This window comes from Hylobates moloch, unplaced genomic scaffold (assembly GCF_009828535.3).
Source record: "Hylobates moloch isolate HMO894 unplaced genomic scaffold, HMol_V3 SCAFFOLD_1, whole genome shotgun sequence".
NCBI classification, from domain to species: domain Eukaryota; kingdom Metazoa; phylum Chordata; class Mammalia; order Primates; family Hylobatidae; genus Hylobates; species Hylobates moloch.
In genome coordinates, this window is record NW_026652276.1 from 235295487 (window position 1) to 235320785 (window position 25299).

Genomic DNA, 25299 nt, shown 5'->3' on the forward strand with positions numbered 1-25299 from the left:
GCTCTTTCAGGATGGTGACTTAAGCTGCCATTTTAACTTGGAAAAAAAAATGATTAAGTGTGGCTGAGTTGATTGTCGTTCCCATTCCCAGGAGGACAGTAGGGGTCCCATCTTGCTCAGTGTCTATGTTACATTCAGACTTCATGATTTGAGGGGTTCCACGTTCCTGAACACCCGCATTTTCCCTGTGCCTGAAGTCCCTTCCTTGCACGGCCATCCCTGAGGGTTGGCACACCATAGCTGCCCGAATGGTTTGAGTCCACCTGGGAAATAAGAGTGAGTGTGGCAGGCCCTGGTAAAGTGCCAAGCCCAGCCCTGAGTTCTAGCCTCCAGGTGTTTGCTGTGGGAGGCGTGTGGGGTTTCTTCGGTGTGTTTACGTTTTGATATGTCTGATGTCCTCTTGCGGCGCTTCACAGCCCATCTCCAACCCAGCGGCATCCTCCCCAAACAAAACGCACTGAGTTTTCATTTTGTCTGTCAAACTGGCGCATCCTGGGTGAGGAGGGAGTTGCCTGGTGCTTCCAGGACCCCAGTTCCAGCAGCAGCTTGTTCGTGGTGCGTTTGGACCACATCAGAGCCTCCTCGTGGCCTCTGCAGTGGATGAAGTGTCCACAGCACGTGGTTTGCGGGTGGATGTGCATCTCAGGCAGGCAACAAAGCCATTGTCAGGCCAGCACTTCACACATCAGCCTTTGGGCCTCAGATAAGCTTGAGATCAGTTGTCCTCTTTCACGATTGAAAAGGCCGCTGGAAGACTTCCAGGAGCACCACAAAGACAAGAAGTGAGTCACCCATCCCTGCAGATGCCTGTTTCATCCGAACACTCAGCCCACTCGTGGTTCTGCGTTGTCGGGATTCTGCAAAACCCCACAGCACTTGTACTTGTTCCATCTGATGGACATCCTGAACATCTCAGACGACCGTGTTCTCATCAGGGGGCCAGAGAAAGGCTGGAGGTCACAGGGAGCCGTGGTAGTAACAATAGTGGCCCCAACCAGCATTTACCAAGCGCTTGCTCCGGGCTGGGTGCTGTGGCAAATACTTTACATATTTTAACTCATTTCATCCTCACAACAGCCTGTGAGGCAGGAACTGCTATTATCCCCACTTGTCAGCTAAGGAAGCTGAGGCACAGCAGCTTAGGTGATTGGGCCACATGCACGCAGCGAGGAAGCAAAAGCGGTGGAGTTGCATCTCGGACGCAAGCAGTGCGGCTCCAACAGAGCCTGTTCTTCCAGACATATGGTCATTGCACGGCGCTGCTCAGCCACCTGCCCTCATGCGGCCTGAAGGACAACTGCAAATCCAGAGCGACGCCCGGCCTGCACTCCCACTGAAATGAGTCTGGGGAGGCGGAAGCAGTCACACCTGCAGCTCGTTCTCAGCACCTTCTCCGCCCGTGCACCACTCCCAGAGCCCATCCGAGCCAGCTCTGGGGTAAGCGTGCGGCACGGCACCTTCTCCTGCTCTGAGAAGCCTTCCACGTCACGGGGAAGAGATGCTCCTCAGGCCCCCTGTAGGGGGCCCCATGGAATTAAGGGCTCTGCTTCCTGCAGCAGCTCAGCCTCCATGCGCAGGCTGGGGTCATACTCCATTCACTGGGAGAGCTCAGCCCTTGAACTTCACCCTCTAATGGCAGCCCCTTAGCCCCTCCAGGCAGCAGCCCTTGGCTGGCCATTCATTATTCTCTTTGGAATGTAATTGTAGCAGCAGTTCTGGGCTCTGCACACAGCACCAGACCCCTTCCTTGTACCAACCCTATGAGGTTCAACAATTCATCCGAGATCCACAGCAAACTTCAGGGTGAGGCCTAGACTCTTGTCTTATCTGACTTCCAAGCAGGTGCCCTTGACTGTGGGCTGGGGGCTGATACCAGAAGTCTGACAAGGGGGGAAAGGCAGCCCCAGACCCCAAGACCCAGGATCTCCTGGTCTTCACGTTGCTGCCACCTGGGAAAAGTGCTCACAGCAGCAGCCTCTGTGACCACTGAGCTGCTGGTCAGAAAATCACCCCTGGTTTAGATCAGCCCTGGTGAGGCTGTGCCAGCACTGGCATTTGCACCTCACGCCTCTAGTGAACTGAGTGTGCAAAGCAGCAGCGCTTCCAACCCGCCCTGTGGGGCTGAGCCAGGAAAGCAGGGCCCATGGCCTACAGCTGGACAGGGCAGGGCAGGAGGTCTCGGCCTACAGCTGGGCAGGGCAAGGCAGGAGGTCTCGGGGAGCTGGCTCCTGAGCTGCTGTGTGATGCCATGACTGGCAGCTGAGGTGCGGCCCACGTTCTGTTACAGCGCGTAGCCTTGGCGCTGTGCATCAGCTAGAGAGGGGGGCTCCGGAAGGCTGGGACCCGCCTTCATCATACTATCCTCTTCCAGCCCTGCTGTGAAATTTGAAATTACTGTTTCAGAATTATTTGTCCTTTCTCCTCCTGTCCCCCACTGACCCCAAAACCACCCTGGGAATATTTGACTTTTTTCCTCTTTAGAAAATCTTATCTACAAACAGAGCCTGCGGGGTGTTCACAGATGTGACTCTGAATTATTTAAAAGCTGTTTCCTTAAGAAGGTAATTATGGTTGGGACCAACCTATACTCATTTGGTGCCTGGATATTCAAACAACTTAGGTATTGGGATAAAAAACCAACAAAATCATAGTCAATACATTGCGGGCTTTAATGTAACTATGAGAGGCAGGCCCACTTAGAGAGACGGATGCCAACTCGACATGTGGGAGTCGAAATCGTGGTGTGGCTTGCAATGCAGCCCCACAGCCATGCAGAGAAGCGTGCGTGTGGCGGGGTTGAAGCTGGCTGTGCTGGCTGACAGCACCCCACGGCATCCCGCAAGCTCACGTGGGAGCTTGGGATCACTAGGCGGCCTGGTTCCCACTCCTTTATGGCATCAAAAGTTAGGTTTCTCTACCTCCTACTCTCTTCATTTGGGTTTTTATAAGAAAGCAAAACCAGCCCCTACCACCAGTCGTGCCCAGGTGGGTCCGTGAAGCAACGCCAGACGCAGTTGGCTTCCAGCCTCTGTTCTTGCACCAATGCTGCTGGGAGCACCCCTAACCCTGCCCACTTTCTCCCTGAGGGACCCCCTCCTAGACTGTCGAGGCTGTGCCCACAGCTCCCCTTCCATCAAGCACAGGGCGCCCACACATGGAGAGACGTCAGGAGCATGGCATTCCAGAGGGCCCTCATGTCACTGTCAGGCTGCACGCCGAGGAGTTTGCCCGCCATCCTGCAGGTCCCAGGAGGAGCACTGTCAGACGTTCCTCTCTAAAAGCTTCTGGTCGCTGTGCAGCGAATGGATGGAAGGACCCCATGTTGCAGACGGGAGGGCTGCTAGGGGCCATGGTGGAAAGGATGGGAGTCTGGACCAGCAGGGGGGCCTCCAATGAGGGGCTGCCTCTGCAGGCCCTGCAGAGACAGATGCACCTGGAAAGGGGCCGAAGAGCTGCCATCTCAATCCAGTCCAGGGCGGTGTGGCACTTGCTGGGGTGGCGAAGCATCGTGCAGAATCCTACAGCCTGTGGCCCTCAAAACCCGGGTCTTGTCCAGTCCTAACAAAGAAGGAACGGCCCCGCTGCCTCCTTGGGTGCAGCAGCAGGCGACCGGGTGGGCGTCTGGAGAGCAGGTCCTCATGCCTCTCACCCTGCAGGCCAACCGGGCAGAGCCCTGGCTCAGAAACAGCGGCCAGGACACAGCAGGCAGCTGCCCCATCACAGCCGTGGAGCCACCGCCAAGGCTGGGGCCGTCCAGCAAATGCAACGAACCCGTTTCAGACCTGGAGATAAAAGCCAGCTCTTTCCTGCAGATCATATGGGGCAGAACCAAAAAGACTAAAAATGTCAAAAGATGAAGGAAAGTAAATGTTAAAAGAAAAAAAAAAGCAAGCCTGTCATTTCGAAAGCAGCCTGGTGCCTAACTTCAGCCCTGTGTCTTAACACGGGTGCATCGGGCAAGTTTCTACCTAAGACCCACAGCTTTCAAATATTTTAAGGAGCAATTTGGTGGCCAAAGAGAGAAAGTCTCGTTATAAAGTGGACTTTATGTGAGGGGACCTTGCCAAGTCATGCCAAGACAGAGGTCACTGGGCCATCAGTCCTCAAGTAGTTTTTGCTCATGAATCCCTAAGAGAATTTTTGAAAAATCATGTTTCCCCTACACATTTTTAAGTTGTCACCTAAAGTTTTTCTCATTAATTCAAAGCTGTATAAAATAAGTTTTTAGCATATTGTATTTAATTTTAAAATAAAATTATTACATATGATATCTATGATATCTGTGTATTGTGGCAATTTGATACCTACCACCGCCCAGTTAAACATTTCTGGAACAAGTTCTTCTTAGCTTTACATCCTTCCTTTTCCTCCTCGAGCTGATATTTACATTCCATTTCTTGGCCCGTCACCCCAGAATTCTGTCCTAATGTCATTTAATCTTGGAAATATTTTAAAGGTCTTTTCTTTTTAATTTCCAGTGACCATAAGGCCATAATCATTACTTGTTGGATGGAATTATTATCATAATTATCACTTGTTCACATCAAGCAATTAGGATATGTTACATACTTTGATAATTGTTGGACATAAAAAGTTATGATTGCTCTGAAATGCGTCTCTTAGTGAGCTGGGCGTGGTGGTTTTCACTCAGTTCATGAGCACACCTGACTCATTTCCAGAGAAGACTTGGTCAGAAACGTGTGCGCTCCTGGACTCTTGTCTTATCTGACTTGGTGGTCGCTTCTTTTTGTTTCTGTAGAATGTCTGAAAATGTGTTCATGTAAATAAATGGAGAGAGAGGAGTCTTGTTACAGCAGTGCCATTTTCTCTGAACTCCTGAGCTATAGGCCAAAACATTGTGGCCCACCCATTCTCTGTCATTAAGGATTATTTTCAATGATCTATTGATTTTTAGCTCGGTGAGATTCCCCTTCAGTTTTGTTAAAATCAAAGGATGACAAGCCACCCATGTCCCTGGGGGCCCTTACCCATTACTGGGGGAGTTCTCTTACTGAACTCAGCCTCGGTGGTCCCTCATCCTTCATGTGGAGCCCACCTGTGTACAAGATGCCCCAGGGACAGACGAAGGGGCTCCAAGGCCTTCCTTGCCCTCGTGACGCCTGTGTGAGGCCATGATGAAAGAGGCACGGGAAAGGAGCAGCTCCTTGGAGATAATCAGGCATGTCCATTCACAGCACGTTTGCCAGCAGGCTCCTATGGATGCAGAGAGCCTGGGAACTGGTCTCCTGAATCCCACCATGTGTCTGCGCTTGAAATCTTCTGGACCCACAGGGGTGCACGCGTTAGCAGCTGTCCTGGTGGGTGGAATGTTTGCAGATTTGCTGTTGGAACGTGTTAGACTTCAGTCCAGCATTTGGGTGGGCGAGCTGGCATTTGGCTAACACAGAGTGGAAAGCAAGCCATGCACGGAGCTGCACGCCCTGCAGGAGGTCTGCAGGTGCTTCTTCCTCTCTATTACCTAGTGCGGGAGGAGAGCTGGGCTTCACTGCCACCCAGCAGCTCTCGGTGCCTCGAGGAGCACCTGCAGGCTGGGCACTGTGCCAGCCACTGCACCCATTCATCTGTGGGCTGGAGGACACACACATGAGTCCCCTCAATGCACAACTCCTCTGGCATCGAACACCTGCCATGGGCCTAGCGTGATGCTAGAAGGACCAAAAATAAATGCCACCTACTGGGACCCTGCCCTCAAGTTGCTTAAAATCTGGCTGGAGGAGAAATGATATGGCAAAAAGAACAACAGTTGCCCAAACTGTGTCAGACTGACTCTAACAACTCAACATTCGGAGTTCAGAGAAAAGAGGCTGGGTGCCGTGGCTCACACCTGTAATCCCACCAAGGTGGGAGGACCTCTTGTTCTTTGTTGACCTCCTGGGCTCAAGCAATCCTCCCACCTCAGCCCCACAAGTAGCTGGGACTACAGGCATGCATCACCATGCCTGGCTAATTTTTACATTTGTCTCTGGAGAGACCAGGTCTCCCTATGTTGCCCAGGTTGGTCTCGGACTCCTGGACTCGAGTGATCCTCCTCCCTTGGCCTCCCGAAGCATTGTGATTACAGACGTGAGCTGCCGCACCCGAACCCTCTCCTTTGTCTTTTCTATTTTGTTCATAAAGCATGTCTCTGTTGATCACTGCATGTATATGCGGAGGGAGGGACAATATGATTTTAAGAAATGTAATATTTAGCATCTTGGCCCCAAGATTCTACAATCCTTTCATTATTTTTGTTTTTGAGATGGGGTCTTGCTCTGTCACCTCGGCTCAAGTGCAGTGGTGCGATCGCAGCTCAAGCTATCCTCCCACTGCAGCCTCGACCTCCAGGGCTCAAGCTGTCCTCCCACCTCAGCCTCCTGAGTAACTGGGACCACAGGTGTGTGCTACCATGCCTGGATTTTTTTATTTTTATATTTTGTAGAGATGGAGTTGGGATTACAGGTGTGAGCCACTGCACCCAGCAAGGGAGATCTCTTGAGTCCAGGAGTTTGAGACTAGCCTGGGCAACATAGTGAGACCCTACCTCTGCAAAAATTACAAAATTTAGCCGGGTATGGTGGTATATGCCTGTAGTCCCAGCTGCTCAGGAGGCTAAGGTGGGAGGATTGCTTGAGCCCAGGAGTTCGAGGCTGCAGTGAGTTAGGATTTCACCACTGCACTCCAACCTGGGTGCAAGACCGTCTCAAAAAACAAAAATGGAGCTCAGAGAAAAGAGATTTCCAGTTAAGGTGAGTAAGTTTAAACAGTAGTCATGCAGGCTCTGGGCCTGAATCTGGTCTTCGAATATGACTGATGGCGTAGCCCTGGGGTGAGCAGACGGCAGCCGCAAGAGCACAGGGAGGGGGTGAGGTGGGGCAGAGAGGGGTCCTACTGATGGCTGCAGGGGAAGGTGCACATGAGAAGTGAGCAGAAATACAGCAGGAGAGGCCTGGACTAGAAAGGCACAGAAAACCCAGGCAGGGGAAGTCAGGCCAAGGCAACAGGGAGATGCCGGAGAGACTTCTGCCTAAGCCTCCGCGTGCACACACCATCCTGCAGTTTTATTTCTTGTAGAAATGTGAGAAAGGGAAGCGGCTGCTCTCCTCCTCTTTTAGATCCGTTGCCTGTTGGTGTTCATTGGATCTGGTCACCAATTTTCCAAAATTTAGCACAGTGGCGATTCCACCAATCCCCTGAACCTGCTGGGCCACTTGGAAGCATGTCTTGCAACAGTGCACAGCTACACCACGACCTGCCCACGGGGCGCCGCGAGGGAAGCAGCCTCATGGACAGACCTGAGTCTGTGCGGTCTCGCTGTGTCCAGATCTGATAATAGCTAATTCCACCAAATATTAGAGGGGGCTCACATTTAATTAAGGAGTGGCCATTTGTATGCTCCAGACTGCAGTTCCCCACTGCCCTGAAGTCAAAAGAAGAGTCCTTCAGGGAATATGCCAATCTTTTCTTATTTCTCTGCTGAGCTCCTGCCCTCTTTGAATGCAATTATGGGAACAAATAAAATGGCTTAACTCAAGTCCCCTGTGGGACAGTCAGCTCTCTGCTGATAAAACCAGTTGTGTGGGCAATCATTAAATGAGAAATCTAATATTTAACTAAATTTAATAGTCTGTTGCTTTGGTGCTTTCCCGTGAAGGGTGGGATTTCAATAGAGAGGAACGAGGTATTCACATGCAGCCTGTGTAGTCCGTGAGCGATTAGAACCTGGTGCGTTCCCACAAGAAGCCAGAACTCTCAGATCCAGAAACTGGTAACGGGGTGTTTGGTGGCCAGCCTGTGTTCCATTAGCTCTAGGCAAGCTTAACTCAGTAGGCAGCAGAACGACATTGCTCCCTGAGTTTAACCTTCTCCTTCATGATCAGCATTTGAGATCACACACTGACGCCTGAAACATCAGATTCACATGCGTATATATGGAGACAAGAGCGTACTTTAACCAACTGTAAGAGGGTCTGTCCCCATTTTCTCTCAGTTTGAGATTTAGCCATCCAGACAGGCTCTTGACACCAGCAGACCCTCCAGCTGAAGCCCTTTCTGAGACCCAGAAGCAGAAGCTAACTGATAGCAAGCAGCCCATCTCTGTTCTCGTTGGGAGGGTCTTTCTACCTTTGCTCCTGCCAGCAGAGCAGCAAAGATCACAGGTTCTCCAAGGGTTACAGCTGAGGCGTCGAGATGACCTCATGAGATCGAGGCACTGGTCTCCTACAATAAGCTGGAATTTGGAGCGTGTGGATGAATTGCCTCATAGTCTCAGAGTCGAGTGAATTAACTTAGGCACATCATTAGTCTCCTAAACATCAGAAACTTTTCCATCAACTTCTAAACACCAGAAACTTTTACATCAACTTCTAAACATCAGAAACTTTTCCATCAACTTCTAAACACCAGAAACTTTTATATCAATTTCTAAACACCAGAAACTTTTCCATCAATTTAATGCAGTTTGTTTTGGGTCCTCGGGTCTGAGCTGTGTGGGAAACACTGGTTGATAGTCCGGCCTCAGTTTTTCCAACTCTTACCATTCAAGAGGTCTGAGCCTTGGAGACCTTTGCAGCTTCCTGAGACACTCAGGAGGACCTCTCGGTCCTGTTTAGTTTCCTGGGGCCACATGGGAACAAGGAGAAAGACTTGAGTGGAAACCCAGACTCGTTACCATCTAAAGATGCTTAATTTCCAAGATATGAATTGATTTTCCACAAACCCATCTACCCAGGGTACTCAAAACTAGTGCATTTTGTCCCTGGGATGGGACTGAACACTGACACCTTGGTGGGGGGTAGGGAGAAGGATTTGCTGCCAGGAAAATGACCAAAACTTTCATTTGGTGTTAAGTGTGTCCAGAGAGCTTGACAGGTGCCTGAGATAGGGTGGTCAGGTCCCTCTTGGAGGAGGTAACGCTTGCGTTGATGGAGGAGAAGGAGCTAGCAAGGAAGATTTCAAACACAGGGCAGCACGTGCAAAGGCCCTGGGGTGGCAAAGAGCTTGGGAAATGCTGTTCTCTTCATTACCGGGCAGCACTCCCTGCTAGTCTTCCTTTCCTGTAACTGTGAATAGAACGTGAATGATATGCAGTCACTGTCACCCGAGTGTGTGCCTGGAGCATTGCATTAAAGGGCTGAGGGCATTTGGACTCAGCACCAATGAGTGCTGTCCCCCATCCATTAGGAACGTGGGCTGAGGCTGTGAAGCTGGCGCAGGGGCCTGCAGGCCCCTTGGGGTGGAGTGCGCCGCCCCTAACTCGAGAGCATGACTGCGAGGGAGAGTGCGCCAACTCCGCAGCCAAGTCTTTGGGTCTCAGAGTTCAGGTCAAGTCTACTTGGACTTCCCTTAGACTTCACCACCGCAGACACCCCTTGCAGACGCAGCTGTGTTTCCTGCTGGGACACGTTTCTCGCATGCTACATGGTGTTCGGAATCTTTCCCAGGGGTGTTCTAACATCAGATTTGTTAAAACTCTACCTGTTTGAAAACTATTGTCACCATTTCTCCCCTTATTTTTTATCAAAGCTCAATATTCAAATATGTGTCCAGCAACTTGCAAGTCATTTTCATTTTATTTACTCATCACAAGCGCGGGGAGCTTCCATTTCCCTCTGTTCCTCTACAGAAGGTTGCCAGGCCTGCCGGGCAGAGTTCTTGAATAAAGCCACAGCCCCATGTTCTCCACACAAAGCCACACGTCCAGAGTCTCCTAGCGATGGGGGGTCATTTGACCTCCAGCTGCCCTGGAGAAGCGCCCACCTGCAGAGCAGCTTTTTTTTTTTCAAGGGAGTTATGTGGGAGGATGGTCGGACATCCATTCTAGCGTTGTTTGTGATCAATTTGTTTACTCTTTAAACAAATGCACAAATTGCAGCTGCTTCAAAGTGATTTGATGAGCCAAAGGCAAAGTTCCTTGCAGAAAAATTCCCTTTCACAATGAACCACGAGTTATCCCCATGTGTAGGCTTTAGTGTGAGAAGGGAGAAAGGAAGTTGGGTGGTTTTTATGACACGTCAGATGGTGAAATGGTGTAGAATGGCCATTTCAGTACATGAACGGAGTGGGTTCCTCAGGGAACTTCTTTGCATCTGAAGAAATAGGTAACGAGGGCATGTCTGTGCTGTCGCGGCCTGAGGCACAAAGGTCCAGCGCATCCACACCACAGTGCAGAACTGACCTTGGTCTCTACCACGGAGGGAGGACAGCCAGTCCCACCGCAGTGTGAAGCGAGGCTCACATGACTCCACTGTCCTTAAATACAGTCATCGAAGTTAAAGTCTCTCCAGAGACCAGCTTATCTTCTGTTTTTGGAGACAGACCGGAATCCATTTTATTTCTGGGAACATTTAATAAAGATGATACCCTAGTTTCTACCCACCTTTCCTTTTCTGGTTATTATGACCACAATTTTTGGAAAACCATTTGTCCTAACAGATGTGTAATATAGGTTTCCTTAAAACCAGCAGTCATGGGAAGAATCATACCAAAACCTGTGCGTGTGACGCCACAGAGAACAAAAACCTCTGGTGGGGGAAGGAGAAAGCCGAAGACGGTGGGGAGAATCTTTAATCCGCCTAAATTCCAGATTTGAGTCTAGGCTTTTGAGCGCATAACTTGAGCATGTTTTTTAATGCCCAGTTTCTTGGTCTGCACACTAGAAATAATAATAATCACCTCTGAGGCTGATGAAAGTAGCGGTTACGCACATGAAGAGCCACGGCCCACAGAGGTCCTCCGTGAGTGACCACTGCATCTCAGCGTGTCCCTGTTTCCTCTCTTTCAGAAATGTTTGACCTAGAAACAAATGAACATGTCAAGAAGGCCATAAATGACCGACAGATGCCTAAAGTGGAATACAGGAACATCGAGATTGATGATTATAGTAAGTACTACGTTTTTCCCCTTTAAAAAGAAAGAAAAAAAGAAAATGTGGGCTCTGACACAGTGCAGTCATCAGCAGCAGGCGCCATGCGAGGAAGGCTCCCCAGACACGGGGGTGTATCTTTGCCCCTCAGCTCCTGTGGCATGGAGTGTCTTGTGTTCAGAACCAAGATGCTCACTCTGGTGACAAAACCAAAAAAAGCAGGGCACAGATCTCTCTCCCTGAGAGGCTGACAATTGCTTCAAAGCAAGATCACGGACTCCAACGCTCTCCTTCTTTGGTGACCGTGTCAAGACACCGTCCAGAAAAACCTCTTCCCTCTGGAAATTCCTTTTCTGTGCCATCTGAAGTCCTTCCTGCCTCATCAGCTGGCGGATTATGGGCTGATGAGGGGCGTCCTTGCAGCCGGGGTTTACGCAAGGAGGTTTGAGTGTTGTTACTCCCTAGGAAATGCTTCTCTCTGCCTTTCTCTGCCTGTGCCCTTCTTTCCTTGAACTGTCCCTCCAGTCATTCGGTAAGTTTTCCTGGGCACTAACTCTGTGCTAGGCATTGCTAAGCACTAAACACCCCAGAGCATTAGCTGGACCTGGACTCACAGCTCCAGGAGGGAGGCAGAGCCTCAGAGCCTCAACTCCCACCTCTGCACAGATGGCTCCCAAGTCAACCCGGCTGGCCCTGTGTCCTAACTGCCCACCAGGTAGTTACTCTTGGAAACCCCAAGTGTAAAATGCCCACAGCGGATTTCACTGTCTTCCCCCAGAACTCTGTCCCCCTCCAGACTTCCCCACATCTATGCACAGCAGCCTTTTGGTGGTAGGTTGGTGTCGAATAACTGAGACTTCAAACCTTGAAGTTGTCTTTGAATCATTCGTGCAGACACTGCTTACCCATCACCTCTGAGGCTGTAAACGGGTTTCCCTCGTGTGCAAACTCTGACTGACTGTTAGTAACCGCAGGAGCTCTTTGTTGAAAGGGAAGGTTTCCAGAGCTCAGGGGGAAAGTGTGTTGAGGCTGATAAGTAACACTGAGCTGAAAGGGCAGAGGGGAGGAGCCACACACCTTGCGTTTGCCATCCCCAGACTATCTCTGGAACCTCTTTGTCTGCCCTTCCCTGATACTAGACAGAGGCATGTCGCCTGGGGCCTAGCGTATTCGCTGGCAGCCCCCTTGTGCTCAGCAGCTTAGAGGAGACACAACCACCTAACAGACTCAGCTCCCAAGAGCAGGAGCCAAGGCTCACCCTATGAAACAAAAACAGGTCCCCCAAACAGTACGTGCTGCAAAGCTGCGTTGCGCAGAGCAGAAAGCAAACAGCACGAGAGTTCAGAGAAGAGCATGAGACTGGGGACGTGTGGGAATGCTCATGGAACACGGGACTTGAACATGGTCCCTGGAGTCAGCATCAGGTGGGCTCACAAGAGGAGACAGTGCAATCCAGAGAAGAGGGCAACATAAGGGGTCTTAGGCAAGGGCAAGTGCAGTTCAGTGTGGCTGGGTCTGGAGGCTGCCCTGGAGTCCCAGCTTGCAGGACAGTCCAGGTGTGGGCCCTGCACAGGGACCCTCGCTCCCCCGTGCTCACCACACCCTCCCTGCAGCCCACCACAGGTCCGGGCCAAAAACTCCTGGCCCCGCCATTTGGCCATGGGAAGCTATGCTCTATCACAACTTTTCTGGACATTGCATTCCCCTTTGAAAGTCAGAACATTCAGGAATTTTGATGCACTTCAGATCCGCTCCCGCCCCCACCCCACCCCTGCCCCCAACACACTCACATGTCCAAAGGCTCTCTCTCTTAAAATACCCTGAAGGTGACCACGCCAGGGAAGGGGGCATGAAGGAAATGAGTAGGGAATGGTCTAGAAGAAAGAGAATAATTTTGTGTGTGTCTGTGTGTGAGACAGAGTCTCACTCTGTCCCCCAGGCTGGAGTGCAGTGGTATGATCTTGGGTTACTGCAGCCTTGACCTCCCAACCTCAAGTGATCCTCCCACCTCAGCCTCCTGAGTAGCTGGGACCACAGGCAGGCCACATGCCCAACTAATTTTTTTTTTTTTTTTTTAGTAGAGACAGGGTATCACTATGTTGCCCAAACTGGTCTTGAACTACTGGGCTCAAGGAATCCTGCCTCAGTCCCCCAAAGTGCCAGGATTACAGGTGTCAGCCATCATGCCCAGCCTAGAGGAGGAAGAAGAGAAATTCAAGAAAATCATAAACAAGGGCTGGGCATGGTGGCTTATGCCTGTATTCCCATTACTTTGGGAGGCCGAGGCAGGCAGATCGCTTGAGGTCAGGAGTTCAAGACAAGCCTGGCCAATGTGGTAAAACCCCATCTCTACAAAAAATACAAAAATTAGCCAGGCGTGATGGCACGTGCCTGTAGTCCCAGTTACTTGGGAGGCTGAGGCACGAGAATCACTTGAACCTAGAAGGCAGAGGTTGCAGTGAGCCGAGATCGCACCACTGCACTCCAGCCTTGGCAACAGAGTAAGACTCTGTCTCAAAAAACAAAAAACAAACAAACAAAAAATGGAGGCTGTGACAATCTGCTTTGGCCAAGAAATGTGTGTAATGGCCAGTCACGGTGGCTCATGCCTGTAATCCCAGCACTTTGGGAGGCTGAGGCATGCGGATCACTTGAGGTCAGGAGTTCAAGACCAGCCTGGCCAACGTGGTGAAACTCTGTCTCTACTAAAAATACAAAAGGTAGCTGGGTGTGGTGGTGCACACTTGTAATTCCAGCTACTGGGGTGGCTGAGGCAGGAGAATCACTTGAACCCAGGAGGCAGAGGTTGCAGTGAGCCGAGATCGCACCACTGTACTCCAGCATGGGTGACAGAATGAGACTCCATCTCACAAAAAATAAGAAAAGAAGGAAATGTGTGTATTACCCCAGCCCAGTGGAGAGACCATTGCCCCGGCGTGTCTCTGAAGCTCCTCTGTTCTCAGCTCGAGGCTCCTCTGCAGCCTTGGCGGCCAGGCCGTCCCCCTGGCAAGATCCCTTTCTGAGCTCCTTAGGCCTGGCCTCCTCCTCCAGCCCACTCTACCCACTGCTGTCCCAGTAATGCTTCCCAAGCCTGCAGCACTGGTGTGTGACTGTCATCCCTTCCTCTTAGGAAATGCAGAAAAGACCTTTCGAAGCACAAAGCCAGCTTTCCCACCCTTGCCACACACTCTGTCCAGCAGGGGGTTTCCTTGAAAGGTAGGTGGGTACAGATGCCAGGAGAGGATGTGGGGCGCCTGTAGGAGCCTGGCATCAGGAAGACCCCCTTAGGGATCGCAGGAAATCTGAAAGATGTCAGCCCTACCGACCTGGCTTGGTTTTGTTTTTTCACTTTGTGCTACCGGAGGCTAATGCTTTTATTTTTTATTTTTTAGAAAAGTGGGACATCTTCCAGAAGGGCTCCCCCGAAATGTTTTCAGCCAGTCAGAACCCGGTTTCCAAGGTCTGCCCTTGGGCTTATCAGTGGCAGGGAGCAGCCCAGACCGTGTTTTATGGAATTTAAATGATGAAGTCGAAGGCCTGCCTCTCCGCCAGGCCCTGGGCCATTGAGCCAATTTGCAAGCCATTAACATTCAGCCCGAATCAGTCATGAGACGCCAGGTCAGAGCTGGCTGCCCAGCCAGCCGCCCAAGCCTGCAGTGTATCTGTGTAGTAATTGTATTGAAAAGCCACTAATTCCAATTTAATTGCTGTGCCTTTGGTAATCTGGGTCGTAGTTAACACCAATAAATAAATTCCAACTTGGATGGGAAGGTTTGTTGGGAGGTGGGGGGGGTGCAGAAGAAATTGGTGAGGCAGGTTTTTGAGGTTTGGTTCCTACCCACTCTCCCTCACCCACTGGATCTCATGCTGCTGAGGACCAGCTCCAATGACCTCGGTAGCCGCGGGATCCAGTGGGCTGTACCGTCCTTCCCTGGCGTCCTCTAGCTGTGGCTGCAGCAGAGCCACAGAGCCACCCAGCACAAACCTGCCAACAGCGAGACCCACAGAGCCACCGGCTCTGCACAGAGGCACTGCCATGGGCTGGCACCCTCTCCCCTCTAGGCGGCCCCCTGTCTCCCCCGATACTCTGTCTCTTCCTCTCCCTGCCTCCCTGCTCCCAAATATCCATCCCCAGCAGCCCCGATCAGATGCTGAGAGATGCTTTGTTGCTGCAGGCAGCCTGCCTGCTCCCAGGGCACCATATTTCCCGCCTGAAACTCTGCTGCTAGCAAGTGCCCAGGCCATCGAGTCTTCTGTGCATTCAGTGCACTCCCATATGCAAGACTGAATGGAAGCTTCAGAGAAATGAAGCTTCACACAGGTTCGGTGACTTGCCCGAGTCCGTGCAGCAGGCCAGAGTCCTCAGGATGAAAACCCTGGGCCAGTCTCTGCCTGTGAGCTTCCCCTCAGGCCCCACCCAGAGCACCCTCACCCCCACGGTCACCCCAGGGCATGCCTGATACCCCGTGGCCAGCGCTGCCACCTAACCCGTGCTGTGCTCTGCTTCTCCCCAGACCTGCCCATGCAGATCCTGAAGCCAGCAACCTTCACCGACACCACCCACTACCCTCTGCTCCTGGTGGTGTAAGTATCGTCACGTCTGTCTTTCCCTGGTGCTCGCTGTGGGGCTCCATGACACCCATGATAAATGAATATTGAACTCTTAAGAAAAGATAAGCAGGAGAAATGACATTGTTGCAAACTGAAAACATAAGATCGTTTAGCCCGATGTCAGGTTCTTTAGGACTCTTGGAGACACCCAGAGGTTAAAGGAAAGTGGGTGCTGTGTACCCACCGCCTCTCCCCAGGCTGCCTCAGGTTCTGTGACCATAAAGTGAGGCTGCTGGGATCATCATAGTGGCATCTTGCATGACAGGCTCACCGGAGGGAGGCACGGGACAGGTCCCAAGACACAGAGACACCAGCTGGCTGGAGCCTGGGACCCGCACCCTGAGCCCATGGGTCTCACTCAAATTGGAGCCTGGCTGGCATTTCTGGCCACTGCCCTGCATGCCCTTTCTTCACCAGCAAAGAATTTTTTCAGCTCTTTCTTATGTTCATTAAGAAAGCCTCCAGTCTGAGTTTTGAGAACAACTTTTTGTGCTCCGTAAATGCCTTGAAGGTGTTGGGTCTGATTAGGGAACTCAGTGCTGGGAGCCGGCCCAGTGCCCTGTGCATAGGTTCAAATGCCGCCTGACAGCCCTGAGTCTAGGTGATGCCCACGCGCTCACACCGAACGGGAAGGCAGTGCAGAGGGGGCCACCGGACCATTGAGCAAATGCCCCAATGCACCTCCTGGTCTGTCATTTCAAGACCATGGAGCAGGAGAAACTCCTGCACCCCTTGTAGCCTGGGAGAGCCGGCTGAAGCAGAGGGCAGCGTTGGGCTGTGCTAGGGATGCCAGTGACCCCCTGAGTAAACGCCGGCGCCTGTGGAGCTCTGATTAACCCTGGTGTCTTGCCGGGCTCCCTTCCTGAGGGCTGAGTCCCTAAATAGCAAAAAGATTCCATTATAGAAATGCCCCAGGGCACAGATTCCAATAGCTGATTCCATTTTGCAATTAACCCACTTTCCTTAATATCTGAACTGCTTTCACACTTTCCCAGCAGCCACGCATGCACACTCAGCCACATGCAGACACACGCACCCACACACAGGCACACGCACATGCACACACACCCACATGTGCACACATGCACGCACACACATGCATCCACACACGCACATGCACACACACATCTATCCACACCCACACCCACACACAGACCCACACACCCACACACGTGCACACACCACACGCGTTTCCTGCCTCCTTTCTCTTACTAAACCAGATTTTCCCCACTTTATCCAGGATGCTAACGACTTCCAAACCAGCTTTCTTCCCCTGTACACTGGCTTCTTCAGTGATCTTAAAGGAAATCCCCAAAAGCTTTTCCGTTTACAAGACGATTCACTTTCCCTTCAGAGGGAAAAGTGGTCGTGCCCGGTGGAGACAGCTGAGCTCCGCTGAGCTCGGACGGGACTGGCCAGCAGCCCCACCCCCTGGGTGCACACGCGCTCTGGCCTTGCTAGCTTGCCTTGGAGGTTGTGTCTTTCTGTTTGTTTCTCGCTATGACATCAAATGTGATAGCAAGGAGATCTGGAGTCCCTGAGCCCCTGCTTCAGATTTAAAAAATCCAAAAGAAAACAAACGCACAGTGGACATAGAGCGGCGCCATGACTGACAGGACCCTAAGCATGCAGCACTCCAGCGCGCCGCTCCTGGCCCGCTCCTCCCGCCCCCGCCCCCCTCCCCCCGTCCACTCCTCAGTCCTTGGCGGACAGCAGGGAGAGTGCTGGTGGCCGGAGCAGTCACCTGGCTGGATCCACTCTCAGGAGGGGCACTGCTCCCTGTTGCTGTTCCAAGGAGGCAGGCTGGACGTGGGGCTGACTTTCTCTCCTGTTCATCCTTTTCCCGGCAAGAGGGAAAATCACTTAAAAACCTCCCCACACCCATGAGTATGTTGGTCAATGAGGAACAACCAGTCCTGCGTAGAAAATGGTCCTGTTCCCAGCCTGGGCAACATAGCAAGACCCCATCTCTACAGATTAACAGATTTTTCTTTTAATTAGCCAGGCATGGTGGCACATGCCTGTGGTCTCAGCTATTCGGAAGGCAAAAGTGGGAGGATTGCTTGAGCCCCAGAGGTCAAGGCTGCAGTGAACCAAGATTGTGCCACTGCACTCCAGCCTGGCTGACAGAGTGAGACCCTGTCTCAAACAAAAGCAAAAAAAGAAGAAAAGAAAAGAAAGAGAGAGAAGGAAAGAAGGAGGGGAGGGAGGGAGGGAAGCAGGGAGGGAGGGAGGGAAGCGAGGTAACAGCCCTGTTTGTGGCACTGGTCGAATACCATGGTCCAAATGCCCCACCATGGATGCCCTTCAGCCAGCAGTGCCGGGCTAGCAAATGAGGAGCTGGGAGGAGAGCACAGTGGGAGCCACCAGCCCAGGTCGGAGGCCACACTGCCCAGAGCCAACGGCTCTTCGACCCCCGAGGAGAGGGAGGGAGAAAGGCCACCCATATGGCGGGTTTGCTGTTACTTCCAACTTAACAAGAGACAGACCATGTCTTCAAGCCAGGGGTGTGGCTAGAGTCAGCGCAGCCTTGTCACTTGTGATGGGTACTGAGGGGCATCTAGAACCCAGGAAAGAGAAACCTTCTGCCGTGGAGGGAAAGTCCCCACAGGGAGAAGGTGGGAGGACCTGTATTGTTTCCCTCACCAAATAGATGCCCTTTGGTGGCCGTCCCCGACAGTGCCAGTGTGTTTAGGGATGGTCCTGGGTGCCCTAGGCTCTTGGAGGTCTCCTCTTCCTCCTCGCCTTATGGGGTGTGGATAACACCTGGCTCACCTTCCCCGGGGCAGCAGAATCTGGGGCGTGGAGTTGAGCGTGTGGCAGCCGGGTCACGGGTAAAATCCCTTACGGGGGTCATGTGACGTGGCGGCTGCTAGACGAGCCGCCACCCACCACGCAGCAGGCCTGCTGAGCCCGGGCCTCTCTTTCCAGGGATGGCACCCCGGGGAGCCAGAGCGTGGCTGAGAAGTTCGAGGTGAGCTGGGAGACGGTGATGGTGAGCAGCCACGGCGCGGTGGTGGTGAAGTGTGACGGCCGCGGCAGTGGCTTCCAAGGGACCAAACTCCTGCACGAAGTGAGGCGGCGGCTAGGTTTGCTGGAGGAGAAGGACCAGATGGAGGCCGTGCGGTGAGCACCCGCCCAGGAAGCAGGAGAGGCCGGGAGGGGACGGGGCTCCTCATGGGGGCAGCGCCGCAGTCACAGCGCGGGAATGCTTTTTCTCCGTGCACACATTTTGCATGCAGTTTGCTCTTGCCTAAAATCTCTTGGCCATTCCAAAGCGAGTTTCAAAGGAAACTGTTAGGAATCTTCTCCTAGGGACGTTTATAACTAGTTTTCCCACTGCAGGGTAGATTGTTGACTAAAACAAGGGGCTAGAAATCGCCAGTTGGGTCTGCTTGGCTTTTCTGCGCTGTGGTCACTGACCCGGGCCAGTGTCCATGTGTGTCTTTGCCAATTATCCCGAGGGGAGGAGAGAAGAGATCAGGAAGGAAGGACAGAAAAAGGGAAGGAATATGAATGGGGCTGGATCCATGGAAATGGGTCACCCTCGTTACTCAGAGCAGGACCTCCATGCACATCCAGGTGGGGCCAGAATGCCCTCCCCGGCTCTGAGGAAGGGCAGGCTTTTGTTCTGTCATTCCTGTGCATCCCTATCACTGACTCAGCAAGAGCAACTGACATCACAGAAAACAAAAGGAGGCTTAGCACCAAGGGGCCGATGCTCCAAATGACTTATTGAATCTTATTGTTGCACTGCAAATAAAAAAAGACATCAAGACACTGCGCCAGGCTGCAGCTGGCCTTCAGGCTCATTTTGTAGAAGGAGTTTTCACAGTCTGATGGCACAGAGGACTGCAGCGCTCACTCTAACTTCACCCCTTAGAGACGCTGCAGGAACAACTCAGCAGACTGTGGACTCAGGTTCTGGGAATGACAAGAAGGCAGGGAGAAGCGCACCTACCAGGGACCCCCGCCGTGACCATGATCATCACCGTCATGGGCCGGGGAGCGTGAGGCTGGGCCCGGGAACGTGAGGAGGGTGGAGCACAGAGCCCAGCTCAGTACACGTTTATTGACTGGAGGATGATAGGAAACCTGACATCTCTGTACCTATTAATTATACCAGGGTGCTTTGTGCGTTTGGAAATTTTTACTCAACTGACTTTCAAAACATTTCTTCTGATTTTGAAAAAGATTGATGGCCCCTGGTATGTACTCAGTAAATGGCCTTTCAATGGAAAACAATGAGTGTGTGAATGAATGGCCCCGCTCCTCCCCCAGGGAGCTCTGAGCTAGGTGATGGCAGACAAAGCAGTTGCTTCAGAACCCCGTGCTGCAGGTGGGAAATACAGAGCGGGAGAGCTCTCAGGACTCAGATACTCCGGGAAGGAGCGTCTGCCAGGATGCCTTTGCCTGGAAGTCATTGACTACAACAACACATGTGCATACACACACACACACACACACACACACACACACACACACACCTCAAATAAGGAACTATATTGGCTACGAAAGACACAGGGATGCCAGGCCTCAGGGTTGATGAATCCAGACACCAACAAAAGACCCAGGCGCTCTCCGTCTCTCCGCCCAGCCAGCCATGATGGTCTCATCCTAAGCCGAGCCCTCAGGTCACGGGATGGCCCTCAGTAGCACCTGGCTCCATGCTTCTTCATCTACCTCCAGCAGCTTGGGGAGGGAACCACTTTTAGAAACTTCCAGAAAGGAAGGAAGTCTCCTCAGAAGCAGACAGCAAGCCTCTCCTTCCATCTCCCTGGCCCTCCCCTGCCCATTCCAGAACCTGCCACCAGTGAGACAGGTGCAGGCAGCTCCCCAGAGACCAAATGGGTCCGCCTGACACCAGTGTGGGGCCAGCCTCTGAGCAGAGGACATGGGGTGACAAGGGAATGCTGGGGTTCAGTGTGGAAGGAGGATGGGTGGGTGGCTGCTGGGTCAGCAGCAGGCAGTGCCAGCCACAGAGGACTCCCAGGACACGGAAGCCGGCCCAGGCTGCGCTCTGGAGTGGAGTGGGCCTGGCTTCCTGGGTAGGGGCTTGAGGGCTCTCCTAGCTTCCTGGACCCCCTCCTTTGGGTCTTTTCCACTTGTGCGTGGCTTCCCCCGCCATCTCCTGCTCTTTCCTCGCCCCACCTGCTCTATCTCCTCCCAGGGAGGTTCGGAAGCCCGGGGCCTCCCCGCCATCAAGGCCAGGCCCAGCGGAAGGTCGCAGCACCCTCAGGCTCTCCTTCGACACTTGGCTCTGCCTGGCATCTTCCCCGAAGAGCACAGGAATCAGAGGGCAAAGGTGTTTCACACACGCGTCGTGCCCTAAAAAGAAGGAATGGGCCCAACCATCTGTTCCAAACCAAGGCAGAGCCTGTTCTGGAAAAAGAGCCAATAATGCCAACTCCTGAACCACCGAAGCTCAAAGAATGGGAGCGCGTGGACAACGGCAAAGCTTAGAGCCGCTGCCAAAGCACAGACTTTCTTAGGAAGCTGATGGCCGGTGGCGCCAAGCCATAGAAAGCCTCCCTCAGCTCTCCCTAGGAACGAGGTCTGCATTTTCATTCATCAGAAAGAAATAGCCCAATTTGATCAGAAACCTAAAATCAGGAGGCCGATGCATTAGCCTGACTCCTCCCACTCCCACAGTTCCCCCGTCCACCGCCACCGTATCCTCACCGGAGCCCACAGGGCCAGCCTCCCACGAGCAGCTGAGATGAGCTGTGGAAGGCGGCGGGCAGCTGTGTAAACCCGGCTAGGGCCAGTGGGCTCCTGCCTCCTGGAGACGGGTTGTCTCTGGGCTCGACTTGTGATTTTCTTCACCATCTTTTCTTTTGGGTCCTGTGTACACACACAGACACCCTGGGGCACGTGCTAAGGAACAACAGAAATGCCTCATTGTTATGTATTCATTTCTTCACGTAGCTAGTGGAGGAAGCCAAAATAATTATCCCCAAAATATTGAGACCTGCTAAGTGAAAGACTGAAAATGCAGCGACTCTCTGCCTCCACCCATTTGCCAGACGCCAGGACATCCATCCTTCCTTCCTAGGGACGGCACCTGCTCACCAGCCCAGAGAGGGCCCCAGCTGTTGCCAGGGGCTCTGGGGGCAGATTGCACTGCCTTCTCACAGGTTCCCTCCTTTTAAAAGACTGGAGGCCAGGCGTGGTGGCTCACGCCTGTAATCCCAGCACTTTGGGAGGCCCGGGTGGGCGGATCACCTGAGGCCAGGAGTTCAATCAAGACCAGCTGGCCAGCATGGTGAAACCCCTTCTCTATTAAAAAAAAAAACACACACACAAAAATTAGCCAGGTGTAATCCCAGCTACTCGGGAGGCTGAGGCAGGAGAATCGCTTGAACCTGGGAGGCAGAGGTTGCGGTGAGCCAAGATGGCGCCACTGCACTCCAGCTGGGGCAATGAACTCTGTCTCAAAAAAAACCCATAAATAAATAAAAGACTGGAGCTGCTCCCTCCTTTGCCTGGTCACTATGCTGAGAGTTATGGCTCTTTGTTAAAATACTGTGTAAACAGGGCCCCTAAGGCACTGCCTTGAGAGGAGGCCCTGGAACCGAGGCCCCCGCCACCTGGAGGACACAGCGCACGCCAGGAAACCTCTCTGGTTTTCCTCTTGTTCATCTGACTTTCATTTTCAGGACAGTGACAGTGTCTCGACCAGGAGCTCATAAGGGTTGAGAAAAGAAATTATATTTTCTCCTCTTTACTAGAAAATGTCTAAAAATATCTCTAACTCCACACTTGATATTATGGCTTGGCTTGAGGTAAAATCAAGACAGACAATAATTTCCATCTAACAAGCAACAAGCCCACAGCCTGCAGGCGTCCTGCTGCTGGTTGAGGTCCAGAAACCAGAAGGACCCCAGCCACTTGGTGCGGGAAGCAGAAGACCACAGTGCAGGGTGAGGTCCCAGCAAGGGTGAGGCAGGGACCCAGAGCACGGAGGCCCAGAGCACCACGCGGCTGCTGCCAAGGCTGGGCCGTAGCAGGAAGCTCATGGGAAGAATCCCTCTGTGGCCAAACAGGTACAAGACAGAAGCCTCCTCCCAGGAACTGGGAACAGAAGGCTGTGCAGGTGGGAATGGGGTCTCACTGGCTTGACTCTGAGCCCAGAAGCATAGAACCAGAGCTCCACACATCCCTGCCGACCCGTAAGGCTCGTCCCAGAGCCCACGTGATGTGCTTGGAGTCGCAGGCTCTGGGTGGGGGCCCAATAGCAGCAGATGGACCCCATGCAACAGGGGCTGAGTCTCCCAGAAGGGGCTCTGCGGCTGTGGATTAACAGCTTGCAGTCGAGAAGCTTCTATACCTGGAAGTGCTACAGAGTTATTGCAAGGGTGCTCTGAGTTTTTAATGTGAACGTACTGACTTGGCACTAAATAAATAAAAGCCATAAATAATTATATTGGAATGCTAAGGTTGCTTTTTATTTGAAGAGGGGTTTTCATCCTTGAAATGGATGGAAAACATGGCTCTAGGCCACAGGGAGACAAAGTGCCAGCAGGATGTGCACTGAACCCTCTCTCCCCTCTTCGACCTCACAGGACGATGCTGAAGGAGCAGTACATTGACAGGACGCGCATGGCCGTGTTCGGGAAGGTGAGTCTGCGCCACCCTGGTCTGAACACCCCACAGTTCCAGCGTGGCCTGCACCACTACCCAGGTCTAATCCTGATTTATTGAGAACGTCTGTGATCTGTTGGTGAGCAAGTAATTATTTTTCTTAAATCAAGAGCCTGGGTGCTTAGTGATTCCAGCCGTGGGAGGTTTCATTTGATCAGCTCATTTTTCTAAGTTTCTTTTTACATTATCTGGAAGGAAAGGGAAGGGAAGCCAGGTCCCTGCAGGAGAGCTCTAATACGTTCCTAATGACTATTCTCCCATCCGCCTGCTGTAGCTCTTGGCATGGTAGCCAGGAAAGAAGGGAAGCAGGAATCTATTTCTGGATTTCTTGATGTGGAGTAACAACGTTAATTACCACGTCTACTTAGACGGAAGCACAGGTGTGGGGAGGGTCGCGCAGTGAACTCTCAAACCAGAGCCGCTCCCACCTGGTGGCCCTTGTCAGAAGGCTGTAGCCTGGGACAGCTCAGCTGTAGCTGAGGCCCACGGTTTGGAGCTAGGGCCGCCTACTATGGCCCTGGTACATGGCCCCTCATTCTCCTTAGCCTAGACCTGGGGCCTCGATCTCAAGAAGGCCAGCACACAGATGGGTCGGCATAGACCCATCTTCCCTCTGAGAATGACCCTCAGCACAGGTCCTGCAGAGAAGGCCTTGCCGTGACACCCCCGCAGGTGAAGGCTTGGACAAGTAATCAGCACAGTGCCTCTTACGTCATCGCCTCCAAAACCTCAGAGCCCAGCACGCGCTAGAGACCCAGCCCTGCCCTGTGGGCTGCTCCCGGGAGCAGGAGATGCAGGAGCCCTCCCATACCTCCTCCTTACCTGCTGGAGGAGAGGCGGTCAGGAGGAGAGCCGGTGGCTCCTCTTCTTGTTCAGAGCCCAGGCACAGAGCCCTAGAGGTGCATTCCAGGCATCTGAAGCCACTGGATCATTGGTAGGTGTAACTTGAGTGTCAGTAGCCATCACCTCTCCCCACCCTCATGGAAGTGACTTCCCAGCAGACTGGCAGCTGAAAGGCAGGGCGCCTGGGCCGTGGTCAGTCTTTTCCAGTCCTCACTCTGCCCCAAATGCACATGGTTGCCACTCCTGAGGGCCTGGCCTCCTTCCTGTGCCTTGCATATAGTCCACCCACTCAGGGCCTTTCATCGTTCACTTCTGGACACAGAGAGGCTTTCTCAACAGGTAGTTGGTCCAGAAGCACAGGCAGCCGAGGTGCCAAAGGGAAAGGGGACCCCATGCACCTGTCAGAGCACAACTGATGCACCCCCGCACTCAGCTCCGCCGAGGACACGTGTCCGAGCTCCGTGCTGGGGATCTTCCCTCTGCCGTTCTGCCCAGTGGATCCCGGGCCTCATTCCAGAGCATGAGCATCTCTGTTTTGTTTTAACAAGCCTTAGATAGAGGTCCGTAGACCGCACACTGGTATTTCTCTGAAGAATAAAGCATCCATCCTTTTAGTGGCTTGGCACGTTGCGGCCTGTCCATTCTGTTTCCCCCTCGCGTGTGCCCCAGTGATCCGGCGGCAGCCTTTGTCAGGCATCGCAGGACCTGGGACACAGAGCCCAGGGGAGCAGCAGCCACCCTGCACCCAGAGGTGACCTGGAGAGCAAGGGGGCACCTGTGCGTTATGTTCTGCAGGTTTCCCCCAACACCGAAAATCCCCCCTGCAGAAGATTGCCCGTCTCTCATTTAAACCAGAGCAGGCCGCGTGGCCCTGCAGGAAAATGAGATTTAAAGAAAACGAAGAATGACAAGTAAGGACGTGTGGAGTTCACTGACAATAAATATTGTTTATCAGAAAATGAAAATCCTCTTTCATTGTCATTAGACAAGGTGCCCCTGCCCTATTAAAGGAACACACCGGAACGATCATACACGTTATAAATGGTTGATCTTGGGGGAGTTTGGCATGACCTGCGCTTCACGGTCTCAGTCAGGCACCTGGGTTCTCTACACTCCACACTCCCACCAACACGCATGCTCACAGACTCACATACACATGCATGCTCACCCATACACACGCTCACACACATGCTCACACATTCACACACATGCTCACCCATACACCTGCTCTCACACATGCTCACACATACACATGCCCACCCATACACACGCTCACACACATGCTCACCCATACACATGCTCACCCATACACACGCTCACACACATGCTCACCCATACAC

General features: G+C 52.6%; 1 protein-coding gene across 3 annotated transcripts in view; it reads left to right on the plus strand.

The window, feature by feature from the left end:
* DPP6 (dipeptidyl peptidase like 6) overlaps positions 1 to 25299 on the plus strand; it is a 1054804-nt gene that overhangs the window by 1016969 nt on the left and 12536 nt on the right. For all 3 annotated transcript variants that reach the window (XM_032753183.2, XM_032762299.2, XM_032753182.2), the window contains exons 18-21: positions 10781 to 10879; positions 15376 to 15445; positions 18404 to 18598; positions 23038 to 23092. In XM_032753183.2, coding sequence (XP_032609074.1) covers positions 10781 to 10879; positions 15376 to 15445; positions 18404 to 18598; positions 23038 to 23092 — 419 coding nt within the window. The remainder of the gene's footprint in view (positions 1 to 10780; positions 10880 to 15375; positions 15446 to 18403; positions 18599 to 23037; positions 23093 to 25299) is intronic.